General features: G+C 42.4%; 1 protein-coding gene across 1 annotated transcript; it reads right to left on the bottom strand.

Moving 5' to 3' along the window:
* Window positions 1-980: 980 nt before the first annotated feature.
* LOC134543160 (serine protease inhibitor 3/4-like) lies at window positions 981-16,473 on the bottom strand. Its single transcript, XM_063388027.1, has 8 exons — window positions 16,381-16,473; window positions 15,359-15,462; window positions 13,801-13,977; window positions 10,522-10,738; window positions 5,620-5,834; window positions 3,464-3,649; window positions 2,525-2,660; window positions 981-1,450 (listed from the first exon to the last, which is right to left on the bottom strand). The coding sequence occupies exons 1-8, from the start codon at window positions 16,436-16,438 to the stop codon at window positions 1,275-1,277; spliced, it is 1,269 nt and encodes a 422-aa protein (XP_063244097.1). The 5' UTR covers window positions 16,439-16,473; the 3' UTR covers window positions 981-1,274.
* Between the last annotated feature and the right edge of the window lie 766 nt (window positions 16,474-17,239).

Here is a 17,239-nt window from a genome sequence, read left to right as displayed (position 1 = left end):
TGCCTTGCGTGGGTAGCCGTGCCATTTACACGGCACGCGTACCATCATACCATCATCGAGCTCGTGTACAACCAGAGACTAGGAAAGTATACAGGTGGAGCATTAGCCGTCAGACCTGTAACCGTCCCCCCCCCCCTCATATTTATTTTCTGATTTTCACATAATAATATGGAGGACGTTTGTTTATGTTTGCATCAGCTGTTCCAGCCTGATTTTATTAACTACATACTGTAGTTAAGCTGTTCGGAAGAAAATTATTTCAAAATATTACTGGTTAATTTTTTTATATATGTATTAAAAGACCAAAATGAATCTTCATAATACAAATTTAATGTTACTTGTTGACATTTATTTCCATTTTTTACCTCCAATACAGGTACAGCTTATACATGTGTAAACAAACGGTCGCCATATTGGTACATGTAGCACACTGAAATGCCCACCCCCCCTTTTTTTCCCCCAATTTGCTTCACATCCCTCCCTTATGCTCCATCTGTATGTTTTAGTAATCTCTGTGCGTAACATGCCAGTGTACAATTATTCTTCTTCGACCAGAATAAACAATGAAGACTCAGGGGCGTAGCTTCACTAGTTTCCTCCCGGGGCAAGAACTCTTCTTGGGGCTGTTTTTTTTCAAACCAACAAAACCAAAAACTTTCCCGACAACATCTCTGAGATTCGCTAAGAACCTCCCCGACCTCTTTCTCTCTAAGCAAACTCCAACCTCCTCACCCAACCCACCTTATGGCATGTTTACTTACGGATTTCACAGAACATGTCAACCTCTGGCTTATTTAATTATCAACTTGTTTTAACATATATTCGAATGTATTGCTCCGGATGTTTAGTTTAATGCTACTTTTTCATTATTTTGTAAACATTTCGAGTTTTTGCCAAGTCCAGAGGCTACACAATCAATAATACTTTTGTAGATATTGGCCAAGAGCTACATTGGAAGGAATATCATAGCAGAACAATTATAGACTTCACTCATTGCCTATATTGAGTCCATGAAAATATTACAACATATGATGTCTGTATGGCATTAATAAAACACTAATAAATTTAATTTTTTTCAGCATAATACGAAGTATCACTTGAAAAAATGTTAACAACAAAACTGTTTTTTTTTTTTAATCATGCCAGCCGAATTGGGGATTAAGACAATCATCTTTATTTCTGCTGGTTACCAAGGGCATAGTTAAAAACACAGGTATGGTGAAGTGATGTTTTGTTGTTCGGACGCCAGGACCCGCGCGGGGGATGGTGTGTCCTCAGCAACTCGAGTCTTCTCCTTCAGATTCCTCCGCGATGCTCTTTGACGGGTCTTGCACGACGGCGAACAGCACTGGCAGGTATCTCCTCGTCTCCACCACCGCAGCCAGGAACGGGTGGTCCACGTTGAAGCTGTTATCGCTGTTTGTTCTGATTTCGCGTCCCAGTCGCGTACCTGAAACGAAACACACTTCTGCGACACTGAATCTTTGGAAACTGTGTTTACCGCATATAAACATACTTCTGCGATAAGGAATCTTTGGAAACTCTGTTTACCGCATAGAAACAAACTTCTGCGATAAGGAATTTTTGGAAACTTTGTTCACCACACAAGAAACACACAAGTGTAGTTCTCTCTCTCTCTCTCTCTCTCTCTCTCTCTTTCTCTCTCTCTCTCTCTCTCTCCCCTAACTACATAATTTAGTGATGGGCAGAACGATTCAATTAACCGAATAGATTTATTTGGATCAGTACCGTGTAATGATGCCGTCAAAAAATTCGTTCATATCGTTCTTTTTGTTCTGACCCCGACAGTGGGACCCGGTACAGTTCAAGAATCGCACATTGTTCACCCATTCAAGAATCTGTTACGTAGGGGGCTGGCCTTATCGCCTGTATGGTTATCGCAATCTGGTCGGCTCGGACAGCTGAAATACCAGAAGTCTAGCTGTATACTGACTGTTACAAAAAAATGTGCTTGAGCGAACGTTGAAAAGATCTCACAGATAAATTTAGTAACCAAAACCTTGACAATACTTGCGAATCTTGTTGAGATGCTAACCCCCAATCCCACCGCTTTTCATGTCACCCCCATTTTTTTTTCTTTTGAGTAGTTATCGTTTGCTCTTGGGAACACGTGCATTTTGTGATTACTGATTCCTACTATTACTCCGCCGACATCATGATTCATATTGAGAACGGATCAGACTGACTGGTTCACTCCTCTCATTCTCTCTGTGTTTTGTAATCTCCCGAATCGGTTTAAACTTCCGAGTAATCGAATCTCAAAACAACCTTTTTTTTTTTCCATAGCGAATGCATCATGTGCTTTAGCTCGCTCAAAAGATCCGTTCGTTTTGAACAATCGTGTGCGTTAGTTTCGCTCAAAAGATCCGTTCGTTTTGAACGAAACATGTGCTTTAGTTCGCTCAAAAGATCCGTTCGTTTTTGAACGGATCATTCGCGAACGACACATCGCCAGCTTGAATGAAGCCAGCTCGCAACGCTGCGCTGTCCGTGTTGACTGCACCTGTTGACGCAGTTCCTGCGCCTCCCGTCTCGTCGACCTCGAACACGGCCTTGTGAACGAGATTGCCGACCTCCAGTGGCTCCTTGGTGATGTGTTCAAAGTAGTTTGCTTCTCTAAAAGCCGAGGGAATGCCCATCTGACAAAAAAAAAAAAAAAAACACATAAACATCAATTTTCCAGGGGGACCCTGATGCTATCCAAAATCAGAATGCTGGTTCGTCAATCAAGGTCTTGGAACTGCACTAGTTATTTACACCACAACTGTCATGCAAAGCAATTATCAACACTGCACCGTTCTCTTGATTATATTAGGAATTGAACCACACATATAACTTGTAAGTTATGGTGTCACTAGATATATACGGTTAAGCTCAGTTATCTTCGGGCAATTTTTTTTTTCTCAGTGCACATTAAACATTACTTTTTACTTTATTCTCTTCCAAATATTTCCAGAAACAAGTTTTCAGATAATTTTATGTACTATTGCAGGTTAATAATATTAAAAACAACACAACTTTTGACGTGATAACGTCTTATAAATCGATGAACGCCGGCTGCACGCACGAAAAATTGTCACGTTCCGCCTGAGCCGAGTGTGCAAGAACCGGCCGACCACCGTGTGAGAAAATCTTCTATAAAATCAAACAGGTTAAGGCGGGTTTTTAAACTAATTGTTCGTGATTATATTTAAACAAATTATTTAAATTAAATTTGCAAAAACTGTAAATAATATTTGAAAATTTATAAGTATGCAATTTTTCATAAATGTTTTCTTATGACGTTATCACGTAAAATTATCGTCCGTAAACCGACTTTACAGACAACCCAACCCCCCCTTTTTTTGTTGCTATTTTAAGAAGTGGCAAGAAAATAGTCGCCTTAGCATTCAAATATATTTCTACTGAGCTCTTAATTAAAATGGTTGTACTCCGAACTTACATGTCTGAGTTCCTCGTTGAGCAATATCGTGGACGTCAATTTGAATTTAGGAAGCGAGATCTCAACGTTGGTGTACTCTCTGCCGGTAAGTATTTGGTTCATGTCGCTGCCAGTCATCTCCTTGATCAGCTCCGCCAGTCCGAACCGATTGTTCGGAAGAATCACGAGCATGCAGAAACGCCCACTCTAGCACAAAAGAAAAAATATGCAGGGGAAAAATAAACTGGTTAAGAGATTGGACATATTTAGTCTGCCTAAAGGCAGAAGAGTCCTTTGTGCTTTGTGGATGTGATAGCTATCCCACCCGTGAGGCGAGGCCGTTTGGTGATGGTGACATCCATTTTGCCACATCACACATACTTATTTATGGTCACTGATTTGTTGCAAATAAATATCCACAGTCTGTTATCTCACGGTGTCCCACCACTTTTATTCTACAGTGTGTGACTGTACCAATAACGACCATGGGTTGTGATCTACGTAAAAAAAAGATTGTGATTTCGCTAATTATTTGGGCTGAGTTTATGTCTGTTACAATGCCACTTTCTTTAGTCTAAAGCCCCTATGAAATGATGGTAAGATTCCATCGATTTATTTGGACTGCGGCGAAATCTGCCGTAGGATTAGGAAGGCCATTTAGAAGGAAGGTTTCGTACAATCGTCGGATGCAATTTTCTGTGGAAGGTTTGGTCCGTGAGCCAATCAGGTGGTAGCAGTAGGGCGCTCATATCGATGCAAGTGTTAGTTGTATCTTATACTAATTATTTAATTAAAGTGGGAAATATGTTGTCTTCTAAAGTTACTACGTCATTATGGGATGAATATGGAGAGTATCCGTGTTAGTTTAACACAAAATTGGCAAACTACCACAGTAAAACGATCCGAAAAAGTGCTTGGACAGATATAGCAAAACAAGTGTATGAAAATTGTCCTGAAACCACAGTTTCAGAGGTTAAATCAGTACTCGCCAAGCCCTTAATCCCACAGTTTTATTTCTTCTTCTGTGATAATTATTCCTGCTGTACTTAACAATTCCTGCGTAACAATGATGATCATGTAAACAACTTTTCAATAATTTAAAGACACGTGCTCCTCATGTCTGGAAACATGAGTTACAGTCAATGACTGCCCTTAACATAAGGGCGGGTACTGACAAGGTTAATTTCAGTTTATAGTCAAAAATGAGTCATAGCATTTTGAAATTCGATCGTAGCTGTCATGCTCCGAGAATAGAAAAAGAACTGCTTACTTTTCACAAGGCTTACGACACCTAAATCCACAAATTAATACACTTCGCTACTTGGTCAAAAGTAGATTGAGCGAAAAACAAATTACTAGAGTATTTTGTTTCCACCGACAAGATTGTGTGTGTGGGCATCAGATTCTCGAATTTGTGAAATGATCGAAGTATCTAATGCACAAAAATTAATTTTTAAAAAAAAATATATTTAATTTTTTTTTAGTTTATGTCTTGGGTTTCTCGGAAAGGAATTGTTTGGAAATGGAGCCTCATAATTTTGTTCAGTCTCGTCGTGACCTGAGCATTTATTTTCCAGCGTTTAAAACCCAAAAAGACGATGATCGGGGAAGCAGGATGGTTGCACGCTACCAGTCTCAAAGTGACCTCTAACAAAACAAAAAAAAAAATGGCGTAAAGGGGTGTGTCATGGACACGGCCGTGTGTTGTACGTGAATACGTGTACGTAACAGGTGATATTTTTTATTTTATTTTATCACCATATATATTCACTGTAATTACTTTACACTAATTTTTTATACATGCGATCGATGGATTTTGACGAGAGCTGACGATTGGAACCCAAACGAACGAGTCAAAAGTTATACTAAATTGAGATCTCGAAACGCAGCAAAATGACCTCAAAATGGCGGCGCTTCCCCCTCCACCGCGCGCGATGCGTCACAGTCCTCACTTGGCGTAACGAATTCTTTTATCCTTTAGATACGTATCTAGTGGTACAATGAAATTTTGAATGGAGATGATATATATGTAGGTGCAACACCAAACTGTATCAGCCGATCTTGCTATCATTCGTTTTTTTTTTTTAATTGCCACCCACTATGGAAGCAATTTTAAAGACGTATTTACGTCAAAACAAAGAGGACTTGTGAGGACAGAATGATCACCATCGACTCACCTCGAATGGCAACATGACCCACTTCGCCTGCAGCTTGTCGCTGGAGCCGTGGCGAGCAGGTATGGCGCCGTGGTGCATTGTGGGCACGGTCACGAACTTACCAGGACTCACTTCGAAGTTTGCAAGTTTTGTGAGTTCCTTGTCGAAACGATGCTCCCAATTACTCTTATAGAAGAAGACGCTTGCAATTACTATCTCGGTATTATTCGGCGGATCTGCAAATAAACAGCTGTGTTATTTTAAAATAATTTTAATTTGTTGATCACGAGGCGATGAAACCTAGCATTTGAGTACTTATCCTATTATTTATAGTTCTTAGTTACTTTTATAATTGATAATAGTTATGAATTTAATCACAGATTATAGTAACGCGTATCTTTATATCTGGTTGTTACTTGCATTTTTGCAGTGCTTTACTTCTAAAGAAAAAATCTAATTAAGAAGCAGGGCTTCCAAAACAATAGACACTTGCATGCTGACCATTAAACAGCAGATCACAACCAAACAGAAAATATCCATCATACACCATCCAAAGTTACCACCCCCTTCCAATTTTTGTTTGTTAACCCATTTCTCTTAACCACGCCACGAGGTCTTGCCGCTACGGGGATATTACAGGCGTGGATAAGGATATGCCTCATACGCGGATCGGGAAAGCCGTTAGAGAGTTGGCTACGACGGGAGGCTGGGGCTACCCATCCCAGCATCAACACCAGCACCTAGTCCCCATAGCTCGCTCAGCTGACCAGACACTTCACTGTGTCCTTGGCCCTTAGCCCTTACCAGTGTTGCTGGCGCCTGCCGCGATCCACCCCTCAGTCACCCGTCCAAGCTAGTGATCTCTCCTAGCCGTCCAAGCTAGTCATCTCTCCTAGCCGTCCAGGCTAGTCATCTCTCCTAGCCGTCCAGGCTAGTGATATCTCCTAGCCGTCCAGGCTAGTGATGTCTCCTAGCCGTCTAGGCTAGTGATTTCTCCTAGCCGTCCAGGCTAGTGATGTCTCCTAGCCGTCCAGGCTAGTGATCTCTATAGCCGTCCAGGCTAGTGGACTCTCCTAGTTGTCCAGGCTAGTGATGTCTCCTAGCCGTCCAGGCTAGTGATGTCTCCTAGCCGTCCAAGCTAGTCATCTCTCCTAGCCGTCCAGGCTAGTCATCTCTCCTAGCCGTCCAGGCTAGTGATATCTCCTAGCCGTCCAGGCTAGTGATGTCTCCTAGCCGTCTAGGCTAGTGATTTCTCCTAGCAATCCAGGCTAGTGATCTCTCCTAGTCGTCCAGGCTAGTGATCTCTCCTAGCCGTCCAGGCTAGTGATGTCTCCTAGCCGTCCAGGCTAGTGATGTCTCCTAGCCGTCTAGGCTAGTGATGTCTCCTAGCCGTCCAGGCTAGTGATTTCTCCTAGCAATCCAGGCTAGTGATCTCTCCTAGCCGTCCAGGCTAGTGATATCTCCTAGCCGTCCAGGCTAGTGATGTCTCCTAGCCGTCTAGGCTAGTGATTTCTCCTAGCAATCCAGGCTAGTGATATCTCCTAGCCGTCCAGGCTAGTGATGTCTCCTAGCCGTCTAGGCTAGTGATGTCTCCTAGCCGTCTAGGCTAGTGATTTCTCCTAGCAATCCAGGCTAGTGATCTCTCCTAGCCGTCCAGGCTAGTGATATCTCCTAGCCGTCCAGGCTAGTGATGTCTCCTAGCCGTCTAGGCTAGTGATTTCTCCTAGCAATCCAGGCTAGTGATCTCTCCTAGTCGTCCAGGCTAGTGATCTCTCCTAGCCGTCCAGGCTAGTGATGTCTCCTAGCCATCCAGGCTAGTGATGTCTCCTAGCCGTCTAGGCTAGTGATCTCTATAGCCGTCCAGGCTAGTGGACTCTCCTAGTTGTCCATGCTAGTGATGTCTCCTAGCCATCCAGGCTAGTGATGTCTCCTAGCCATCCAGGCTAGTGATCTCTCCTAGCCGTCCAGGCTAGTGATGTCTCCTAGCCGTCCATGCTAGTGATGTCTCCTAGCCATCCAGGCTAGTGATTTCTCCTAGCAATCCAGGCTAGTGATCTCTCCTAGTCGTCCAGGCTAGTGATCTCTCCTAGCCGTCCAGGCTAGTGATGTCTCCTAGCCGTCCAGGCTAGTGATGTCTCCTAGCCATCCAGGCTAGTGATCTCTCCTAGCCGTCCATGCTAGTGATCTCTCCTAGCCGTCCAGGCTAGTGATGTCTCCTAGCCGTCCAGGCTAGTGATCTCTCCTAGCCGTCCAGGCTAGTGATCTCTCCTAGCCGTCCATGCTAGTGATCTCTCCTAGCCGTCCAGGCTAGTGATCTCTCCTAGCCGTCCAGGCTAGTGATGTCTCCTAGCCATCCAGGCTAGTGATCTCTATAGCCGTCCAGGCTAGTGATCTCTCCTAGCCGTCCAGGCTAGTGATCTCTCCTAGCCGTCCAGGCTAGTGATGTCTCCTAGCCGTCCAGGCTAGTGATGTCTCCTAGCCATCCAGGCTAGTGATCTCTCCTAGCCGTCCATGCTAGTGATCTCTCCTAGCCGTCCAGGCTAGTGATGTCTCCTAGCCGTCCAGGCTAGTGATCTCTCCTAGCCGTCCAGGCTAGTGATGTCTCCTAGCCGTCCAGGCTAGTGATCTCTCCTAGCCGTCCAGGCTAGTGATGTCTCCTAGCCATCCAGGCTAGTGATCTCTATAGCCGTCCAGGCTAGTGATCTCTCCTAGCCGTCCAGGCTAGTGATCTCTCCTAGCCGTCCAGGCTAGTGATCTCTCCTAGCCGTCCATGCTAGTGATCTCTCCTAGCCGTCCAGGCTAGTGATCTCTCCTAGCCGTCCAGGCTAGTGATCTCTCCTAGCCGTCCAGGCTAGTGATGTCTCCTAGCCGTCTAGGCTAGTGATCTCTATAGCCGTCCAGGCTAGTGGACTCTCCTAGTTGTCCATGCTAGTGATGTCTCCTAGCCGTCCAGGCTAGTGATTTCTCCTAGCCTTCTCCTAGCCGTCCAGGCTAGTGGACTCCTAGTTGTCCATGCTAGTGATCTCTCCTAGCCGTCCAGGCTAGTGATCTATCCTAGCCATCCATGCTAGTGATGTCTCCTAGCCGTCCAGGCTAGTGATTTCTCCTAGCCTTCTCCTAGCCGTCCAGGCTAGTGGACTCCTAGTTGTCCATGCTAGTGATCTCTCCTAGCCGTCCAGGCTAGTGAGCACCGCTCACATCTAACAATCAGCTAGAAGCATGGAAAACAAAACTAATTAAATAAGCTTTTAATTCGGATAAGTATCAGCCTATCAGCCCTAAGCGCGGAGGAATATCAGCCAAAATGCCCGGCATACCTGTTCAATGAAGCAGTCCCTCAGGAGACATTGCAAGATGTCGCTGTTCCATCATCATCGTATTTAGCAGATCCCGAGCGCCAAATGCCAGACTACGGCATCGAGCTTTGGAGCTCGCATGGGAGCACCAGGTGAAGATTTGTCGCCCTTAACCTGCAGTTTCTGGTGTGGTTGACACGTCTTTTTGTAAAAAATTACATTGTTTTTGTTTTTTGAAATTTTGTGATTTGTTTGCAAGTGAATTAAAAAAAACTGCCTTAAGCAACGGGAAATATCTGCTAATCAGATTTAAGTGCAGAGCAATATCAGCCAAACCATTTTAGCGCAAAGAAAAATCAGGTCAATCAGCTCTACGTGTGGAGGAACATCGTCCAATCAGTTCTTAGCCCGGAAAAGTATCAACCAATCAGCTCTGTCCGCAGAGAAACACTAACCAATAATACTTAGGCGCGGAGGAATATCAGCCAATCAGCTCCAAGCACTGAGTAGTATGGGCCAAATTGCTTCCAACGGGAAGGAATTTCAACACAAAATTCCCAGTATAATATTAAATTCGGGAAATATTTGTTTTATTACTTCTTTGATTAAACATCGCATGATTAAACATACCTTCAACATGACGCTATGTAATTCACATATTAGTAGTGTTATGGTTTAAAATATAATACATGAGCGCATTCGGACCTCTCCACCATAGCTGGGGCCCAAATTAGCCAGCTCTCTCTTGGTGACTCCTTCATCGTCTCTCGCCACACTCCTGAGTCGTTGTGGTAACGAGGCACAGATGGAGGGCGAGCACTAGACTCCAGCTGCCAGCTCCTCACAGCTTAGACTTATGACTCTTTGACTTTTACTCTCACTATATTACTTTACATCTGGTACTCAGCACGTTTGCACATATTGCTGCTAAGTGTAAAAAAAAATTGAATGTTGTTGCTTAGACAATTTAAAGCAATGGTAGAAACTTTAATTAATTTTTTTCAAATTTTTTTTTTTTTGATTCAGTCTTCAAAGAGTTGCATTATTTATTTTAATCAAATTGTAAAATATTTTATTTAGGTACGCCAAACACAAAAATTAAAAAAAAAAAAAACAATATTTTGTCTGGGAATTTTTGGGAATTGGGAATCATAAAACATAAGAACAAGCTATATAATTTAATTAAAATAATTAAGTGCATCTTTATTTGGAAATTGTGGCCAAAATTGGAAATGTTCCTAATAGTGGCAAAGATAACCAACAAGATCGCAATAAAGAGACACGGTGCTCACATAAATACAGTGGAGGTTATGGTGGACATTAGTCTGTAGGTTGTCATGGTGATAGTAGGACGCATAGGTACTACTTAATGTATCCGTGGTCATAAAAAAACTGAGCCTGGGAGAGCTTTTTTGAAAAGTATAAAAGCTTATTAATTATTTTTAAATATTTACATAGTTGTTTACGTCTATTGAAATTAAGAGGTTGTCTCAATACAGAACTGGCTACGGTAACGCAGATCGCAGATGGATATGGTAAAAAAGAACATACAGAGCTAAATATGGCCCACGCATTACCAAAATTTGCTTAACCCCAAAAAATAAACTAATAATCATCAGCAACTCACCTTTAACAAAAATTCTACGGATCTTGTTCTGAGTGTGGGATGATACCCATTCGCAAATCGGTTTCCGACTGTTTGTCATCCTGAAGTTTATGTGGTCAATTTCGGTCGAGAAGTATGATTTCAAATCCTTGGAGAATGATGGAAAAGGTGTAAATCCGAATTGCAGGAAGATCTTGTTTGCTATTACCAGGGTTTTATCTGGACCATCCACATAAGCCTACAACATTTAATAAACAAATATACAATTTAATTAATCATTGGTGAGATTAAAGTTATTGGGTAAGTAAAAGAACATATAATAAACAACAGCTCCCTTTATAAATAAATTTTTTAGAGTGTTGGTTGACTGTACTTCAAATATATATAACTTAAATGTTTGTAACAAGAAAATATATTAAAATGAAATTACTTTTATCGTTTTTGATCTTTCGTGTTTACATGTTATCAACTAAAAATATTCCAAAAATAATTATTAATTATTGCACATACATTTCTGCCCACTCTTCTAGGTCATTGTATTTTTTAATGCCTGTACAACAGTAATTTAACTTTTGTATGATTCATTATCATAGAGGCTGTTTTTCAGGCATTTATGCCTACATTTTTATATCTATTTTAATCTAGGGTAAGGTTAAGTATATGATTTTGTAAACTATAGTAGTAACTTAATTGTTTCTACCTCTCATAATTAGAGACCGGAAAAATTCGCGGATTCATTTCGTGTTATGCTACAATTCAAATAATTATACCTTGGTGCGGCTTCTGCCATTGGTCCACTGTTAACCTGGAGGACTGAGGGCCAATTAGAGACCCTCACTCGTAGAAGTGTCGAATCACAGGCCACTCAGTCGAGACGACTCACAAGTCAGCATCCAATGAACAGGTGGCATTTTCCCGAGTGTGGAGAGGATATTGGAGTCTATCCTGTAGGTCATTGATCCCGCGAATTTTTCCGGTCTCTACTCATAATAGTGCATCGCGAGCCTCGACGTGGCTTGTGAAAGTCAGCCTCTCTGAAATCGTCGGTGTAGACAGCAGGTTTGCCGAGACGCCTTGCTAGAGGAAGTAGCATTCGCGAGCAAAGAGGCACGCGTGAAGTTATAGCAGCGAGTGACCGACAATCTAACAAAGGTGTTATTCACGAGGTTTTGAAATAATCGGTAGAGACCGGAAAAATTCTCGGATTCATTTCGTGATAGGCTGAAATTCAAACATGTGTACAATTCTGCTGGTTTTACTATTGACTCGCGGTTTTACTGGAGCTCTCTGAGCCAATGAGAGACTATCGACCAAAGAAGCGTCGAATCACAAGCTACCCAGTGGAGACGACTCACAATTTAGTAACCAATGAACACGCGTGTTTACTTGAGAAGTGCAGAGGATAATGGAGGCTATCCTAGAGGTCATTGAATCCGCTAATTTTTCCGGTCCCTAATAAACGGTCTTGTCAGTTAACAACGACGAGTGCAACGAAAGGCCTTGACCGAGTTAAGTTGTGGTCCTGTCAAATGTCTCCCCGTGTTGCAAGATGGGACCACGTTGGCTGGTCAACTTCAACTTGGTGCCAATGTGTAGGAACTGGAAACAGTTTGCGGTTTCAATGACCTCTAGGATGGATTCCGCGATCTCCTGTGTACTCGTAAAAACGACACCAGCTCATTGACTTACGCACTCGTGACACCTGCTGACTGGGATACTTGTTATTCGATACTCGGTTTGTTGTTTGAAATTGGCTCAGAGTCCTTCAGGTAAACTGTGTTCCAATCACTCACTGAGACAACTTGAAGGTGAACGAGTTTGTAAATGAATCCGCGAATTTTTCTGCTTTTTTTGCCAATGGAAAATGGACACGAACAACTCCCTGTTTCAACAAAATAAGTTGAATACATTCTCTACTTGATCAAAATTATAAAATGTTCATAGTACCCTTGATAAGGTTGTGCTATAAATAACCGAGTAAATCACATAATCGGAGTAAATATATAATGTAATGTTTAGCTTCAAGTTAATGAATCGCGTTTCAAAGAAAATTTTCGCAGTAATTTAGATATCCGGTTAGGGGAAATAAAAACAATTATACATCAGTGGTAGCACTCGTTAAAACTCATTCGTCTTTCGATATTGCCAAAAAGAAAAAAAAAACATTAAACGTCATCATCACACATCATCACCATCAACATCACATCATCTTCAAATAAATAACTTTGTCCTTTAATGTATTAAACTCTTGCAGGGCTAGTGGAGTATATGGTGGTTCCAAATGATCCTCATGCCGTAGCATATTGCAAGGTGATGGTTGTTAAGCACGTTGAGCACTAGCTTTATTTTTGTGTGTGCTTATTCAAAGGTTGGCAACAAGTTAATGTTGTGCCAGCATTTTTATATTGACAGCAGTTGCATTCATTTTAGTATATGTAGTGCCAAAATAAAATGTTTAATAGCCCAAGTCAAGCAGGTGATATTATCCTTCGTCATATAAGACACTTAGGTGGGTACTCTGTAACATGTTACTATCTTAAAGGCGCATATACAGTGCGCAGAGCTTCTGGAAAAACAACGCGATTTGATAACTACTCAAGATATCCGAGTAGGGTAAGTTTGCGAAAAGCATTTAAGAATTCGCTGAGGGGCAAAAAGTACTTTTGTTTTCGGATTAAGTTTTTAAACTGTATTCTTGGAAGAGTTAAAATGGCTAAAACGCGAGTTTTCAGAGTTATTTTTCAGGTATAAAACAACCGATACAGTTTCTTGAAAGCACTTAAAAGACTTGCATTACACCTTTATCTTTATTCCTCCGCCGTATAATGTTACGGTCAACGCTCAAATTTCTACAGTTATATTCAATGACGACGCCTTGCGCTAGAAAGACTAGCGAACATTGGCGTAGCTGTGTTCATACAGGGGGTCCTCCACCGTAAAATTTTGATTTTAAAAGTGCAAAATAGCACTTTTTAAGCAGTTTTTGTATCTAACCATTGGATACATCGATGTTAAAATTATTATTGTTTCCTTAAGATAAAATTTGATGAGTGAAGAAATTACAAATAAAGTTGGGCAGAATAATATTATAAAATAAAAATATCACGGTCTAGAAATTTGGGGGGGGGGGACAGTCCCCTCCACCCAAAAAGTTCAGGGGGACATGTACCCCCTGTCCCCCCCCCCGGTTCCTACACCCCTGCCAGCGAGCGTAACCCACCTCACCAGACCTCTGAAGGCCCGTATATTTTCTTGGCGCCTTGGTTTGTGGAACCATTGGCAATGACGAAGCATACACACCCCCAGGTAATTGGCCAGTCCTCCGTACACGCTCCTGGTCTTCTCGCCGGACATGCCGAGCGCGGACTCCAGCTCCCGGTGGGAGTTGTTCCTGGCGCCGACCTGCATCATGGCGAGCACCGTGGCCACGCTCGGCGGGGACAACACCAGGTTCCGGTCCGCGTCCGCCGCCAGCAACTGCAACACGGGCCCCCTCGTGGGACGCGCGGGACCGGCCCACGTGCAGTGTGCCCGGGGGCGCGGAAGACTGCCGTACTGGAAGCAGGGGCGCAACAACAGGGGGGGGGGGGCAAGGGTATTTTGCCCCCCCCCACCCTCTGAATTCTTGAAGTGGGGGCAAACGGGGGCAAAGAATGTGCTGTACAATTCGGATAAATAATTTCGTTATTTCCACTAGCTGTGTAATCAATTTTTAGATAATAAAACTGCTTAAATAGCACCATTTTCCACCTTGAAATACAATTTTTTCCCGGGGGAGGACCCCCGGACCCCCTCCCCCCCCCACTTCAATAGAGGGGATCGATGATTCTTTATAAAAAGGTATATTCCCCCCCCCCCATTTAGAAATTTAGTTGTTGCGCCCCTGACTAGAAGACTACCATATTGGCGTATTCCGCCTGGTCTCGTATGGCAGATTTTCCGCCTTTTTCGAAGAGGCCAGGCGGAATACCGCCATTATGGTAGTCTTCCAGTATGGCAGTCTTCCGTCGCCCCGCGCACCTGGCCAGGAGTCGAATTCTCAGAATTGCGCTCAGGTAAAAATAACAGGTTCTCGAAAAAGCCAGGTAGTTGGGGGACCCAACCCCATTCTTTTCATTTCACTTCCCCCCCCCCCCTCCTTCTCACAAAAACAACTTACAGGGGATAGGATCAGTCGGAATTCAGGCATTCCTCGAAGTGGTTGTGGATCCTCGATATTCGTGTTTTAAAACTAAACATTTAATTATTTTTTATTGTATGTTGTGTTCTGAAATGTTGGTAAGTCAATTTTTTTTTCATAGTCCAAATATAATTGTACGTGTAATATTTTTCATTTTGAAACTTGAAAATAATAGTTTTTGTAGCCTTTTTTGTTTTAGTGCCAGGCATTGCCCGGCTATGAATCTTATATATTCTTAAAACATAATAATTCTACTTTTTAAAAATGTATGAATTGGTTCCAACTAATTCTTACGCCTCTATGTAGAACGATTTCAAATTTCTAACACGAAAAAGTGAAAATATTATAAATTTCGATACATTTTTTTTTCAGGACCTTCGGGAAGTGGAATGGCAACTCGCGAGGAAATGTTTGACCTGATGAGATGACGGAACGACGGCGAGACCTGGGCAGGAGACACGGGCAGGAGACCTGGGCAGGAGACAGGGGCAGGAGACACGGGCAGGAGACACGGGCAGGAGACACGGGCAGGAGACACGGGCAGGAGACCTGGGCAGGAGACACGGGCAGGAGACACGGGCAGGAGACACGGGCAGGAGACACGGGCAGGAGACACGGGCAGGAGACCTGGGCAGGAGACACGGGCAGGAGACACGGGCAGGAGACACGCGCACCCACCTTCAGCTGCCGCAGCGAGAAGGCATTGATTCTCCTGACGTCACTACCGGCGATGACATCGTCGGCGCGGACACCCAGTGACAGCGTGGACAGCAACAGCGATCCTTCGGCAGTGACTCATTCAACTCAGTCCTTCCACCATTCTAGCCAGGTTAGCGGTCCCTCCCGAATAACTGCAATGCTAGATCTTCTGTACCAGAAGAAATCAACTCAACATTGAAGAACATAAATTTTATAAATCAACTGTTAATTATAACTTATTCATGGGTTAATAATGTTTGCAGGCTTTCACGGCCATTGTCTGAAATAGCTTGGCTTCTGGCTTGTAGCCGTGTCCTTGGCGAATAATTCACCGACGTTTCGATCGAAATTGCAGTCGTCATCAGGGAGCAGTTATGTAACTGTTACTAGGTAACGGATCCCTGATGATGGCGACTGCAATTTCGACCGAAAAGTCGGTGAATTATTTGCCAAGGACACGGCTAGAACCCAGCAGCCAAGCTACTTTTATTCATGGTTTCTTTGTGATTAATGTATAAAACATGTATGTTTTCAGTCTTTAGGTACAACGAAATACATAAATATCGGACATCTCATCACTTCTACGAACAAGACATTAGTTTTTGTCTCAAACTCCCTTGTTGATTTTAAGCTGCGAATCTTATATTTTTTGCTGCACAATGAGAAAGGCACTGGTGTGTCTGAAGTCTGCACAGAAGTTAAAACTTCAGGCCCGGAATATAAATATTAAAATTAAAGCTCATACACACTTTTCGGACGGTTGAGAATACCTAATAAAGAAATACCTCAAGAAAGAAACAATATAATAATTCGCCTGAAAAGTTATGGAAGATTTCTGGATCCAATTTTTTAAATGATACCATTTCAAATTATTTAATTTTTTTTTTTAAATAAAACTTTCTAAGGTTTTGCACATCGCTTAACAGCACTTATCGAAGGTTGAGAAGAAAAAGAGCTCAGGTTAAGGCTAACATAATAAATTAAAATAATATTGCTCGTACCTGCTAGGAACTTAATCATCGCCGATGTCTTGAAGAAGCGCACTGAACTATCATACATTCTGAATATATACAAACGTTCGACAAAAGAATTTTTTTTTTAATGTATTAATTAACCTGTGGTATTGTATGTTATGGCACTATCACACAATGGATGCTTAAGCTGAGAAATTAATTATTATCTGTGCGTAACCTTAAAGACCAGGCCATTAAAGTTTTGAAGCGGTGTTGGTTTTCACGCTTCTTGAGAATGCTTAGATAATGAGTAGCAGCAGGTTCGAATAGCTGCCACGTCATGCAATAAACTCCTAATGATTGCCCAATACACTTCTTTTTTTTTTTTGCAAAATGTAAACAGGAAATGTTACTGTGAACATAATTACTTTTGTTGGCTACATAACAATTTTATTTTCTGCTAGAAACTTTGTCATCACTAACGATTAGTTTATAGTAAGAAATGCAAAATTATTTTTTGTCATCGTGGAATAAGGTATAAATATCTATAAAGACCTAACGTTGGCTCTGATCTAACAATAATGGTAATCATATTACCCATAATATCCATAATTAAGCCCAGAGTTACGAACACCGGTCGATACAAGGCGAACATAACATGGAGTCACTTTGCACCATCACACAGTAATGCGTAGGGACCGGAAAAATTCGCGGATTCAATGACCTCTAGGATAGCCTCCATTATCCTCTGCACTTCTCCACTGGGTAGCTTGTGATTCGACGCTTCTTTGGTCGATAGTCTCTCATTGGCCCAGAGAGCTCCGGTTAAACTGCGAGCCAATACATGTTTGGATTTCAGCCTATCACGAAATAAATCCGTGAATTTTTCCGGTCTCTAATGATACGA

This window comes from Bacillus rossius (genome assembly GCF_032445375.1).
Source record: "Bacillus rossius redtenbacheri isolate Brsri chromosome 9 unlocalized genomic scaffold, Brsri_v3 Brsri_v3_scf9_2, whole genome shotgun sequence".
Lineage (NCBI taxonomy): Eukaryota > Metazoa > Arthropoda > Insecta > Phasmatodea > Bacillidae > Bacillus > Bacillus rossius.
Note: the sequence above shows the minus strand (reverse complement) of the source record. Positions and strands in the feature narration are given on the sequence as shown.

What these genes read in the sequence shown, in the direction of transcription:
- LOC134543160 (XM_063388027.1), bottom strand. Translation starts at nt 16,438, where the DNA reads ATGTATGATAGTTCAGTGCGCTTCTTCAAGACATCGGCGATGATTAAG. An exon ending in CCGTAGAATTTTTGTTAAAG is followed by an intron (nt 5,835 to 10,521) that starts GTGAGTTGCTGA and finishes GTTTATTTGCAG; the next exon opens with ATCCGCCGAATAATACCGAG. An exon ending in TCAACGAGGAACTCAGACAT is followed by an intron (nt 2,661 to 3,463) that starts GTAAGTTCGGAG and finishes TTTTTTTGTCAG; the next exon opens with ATGGGCATTCCCTCGGCTTT.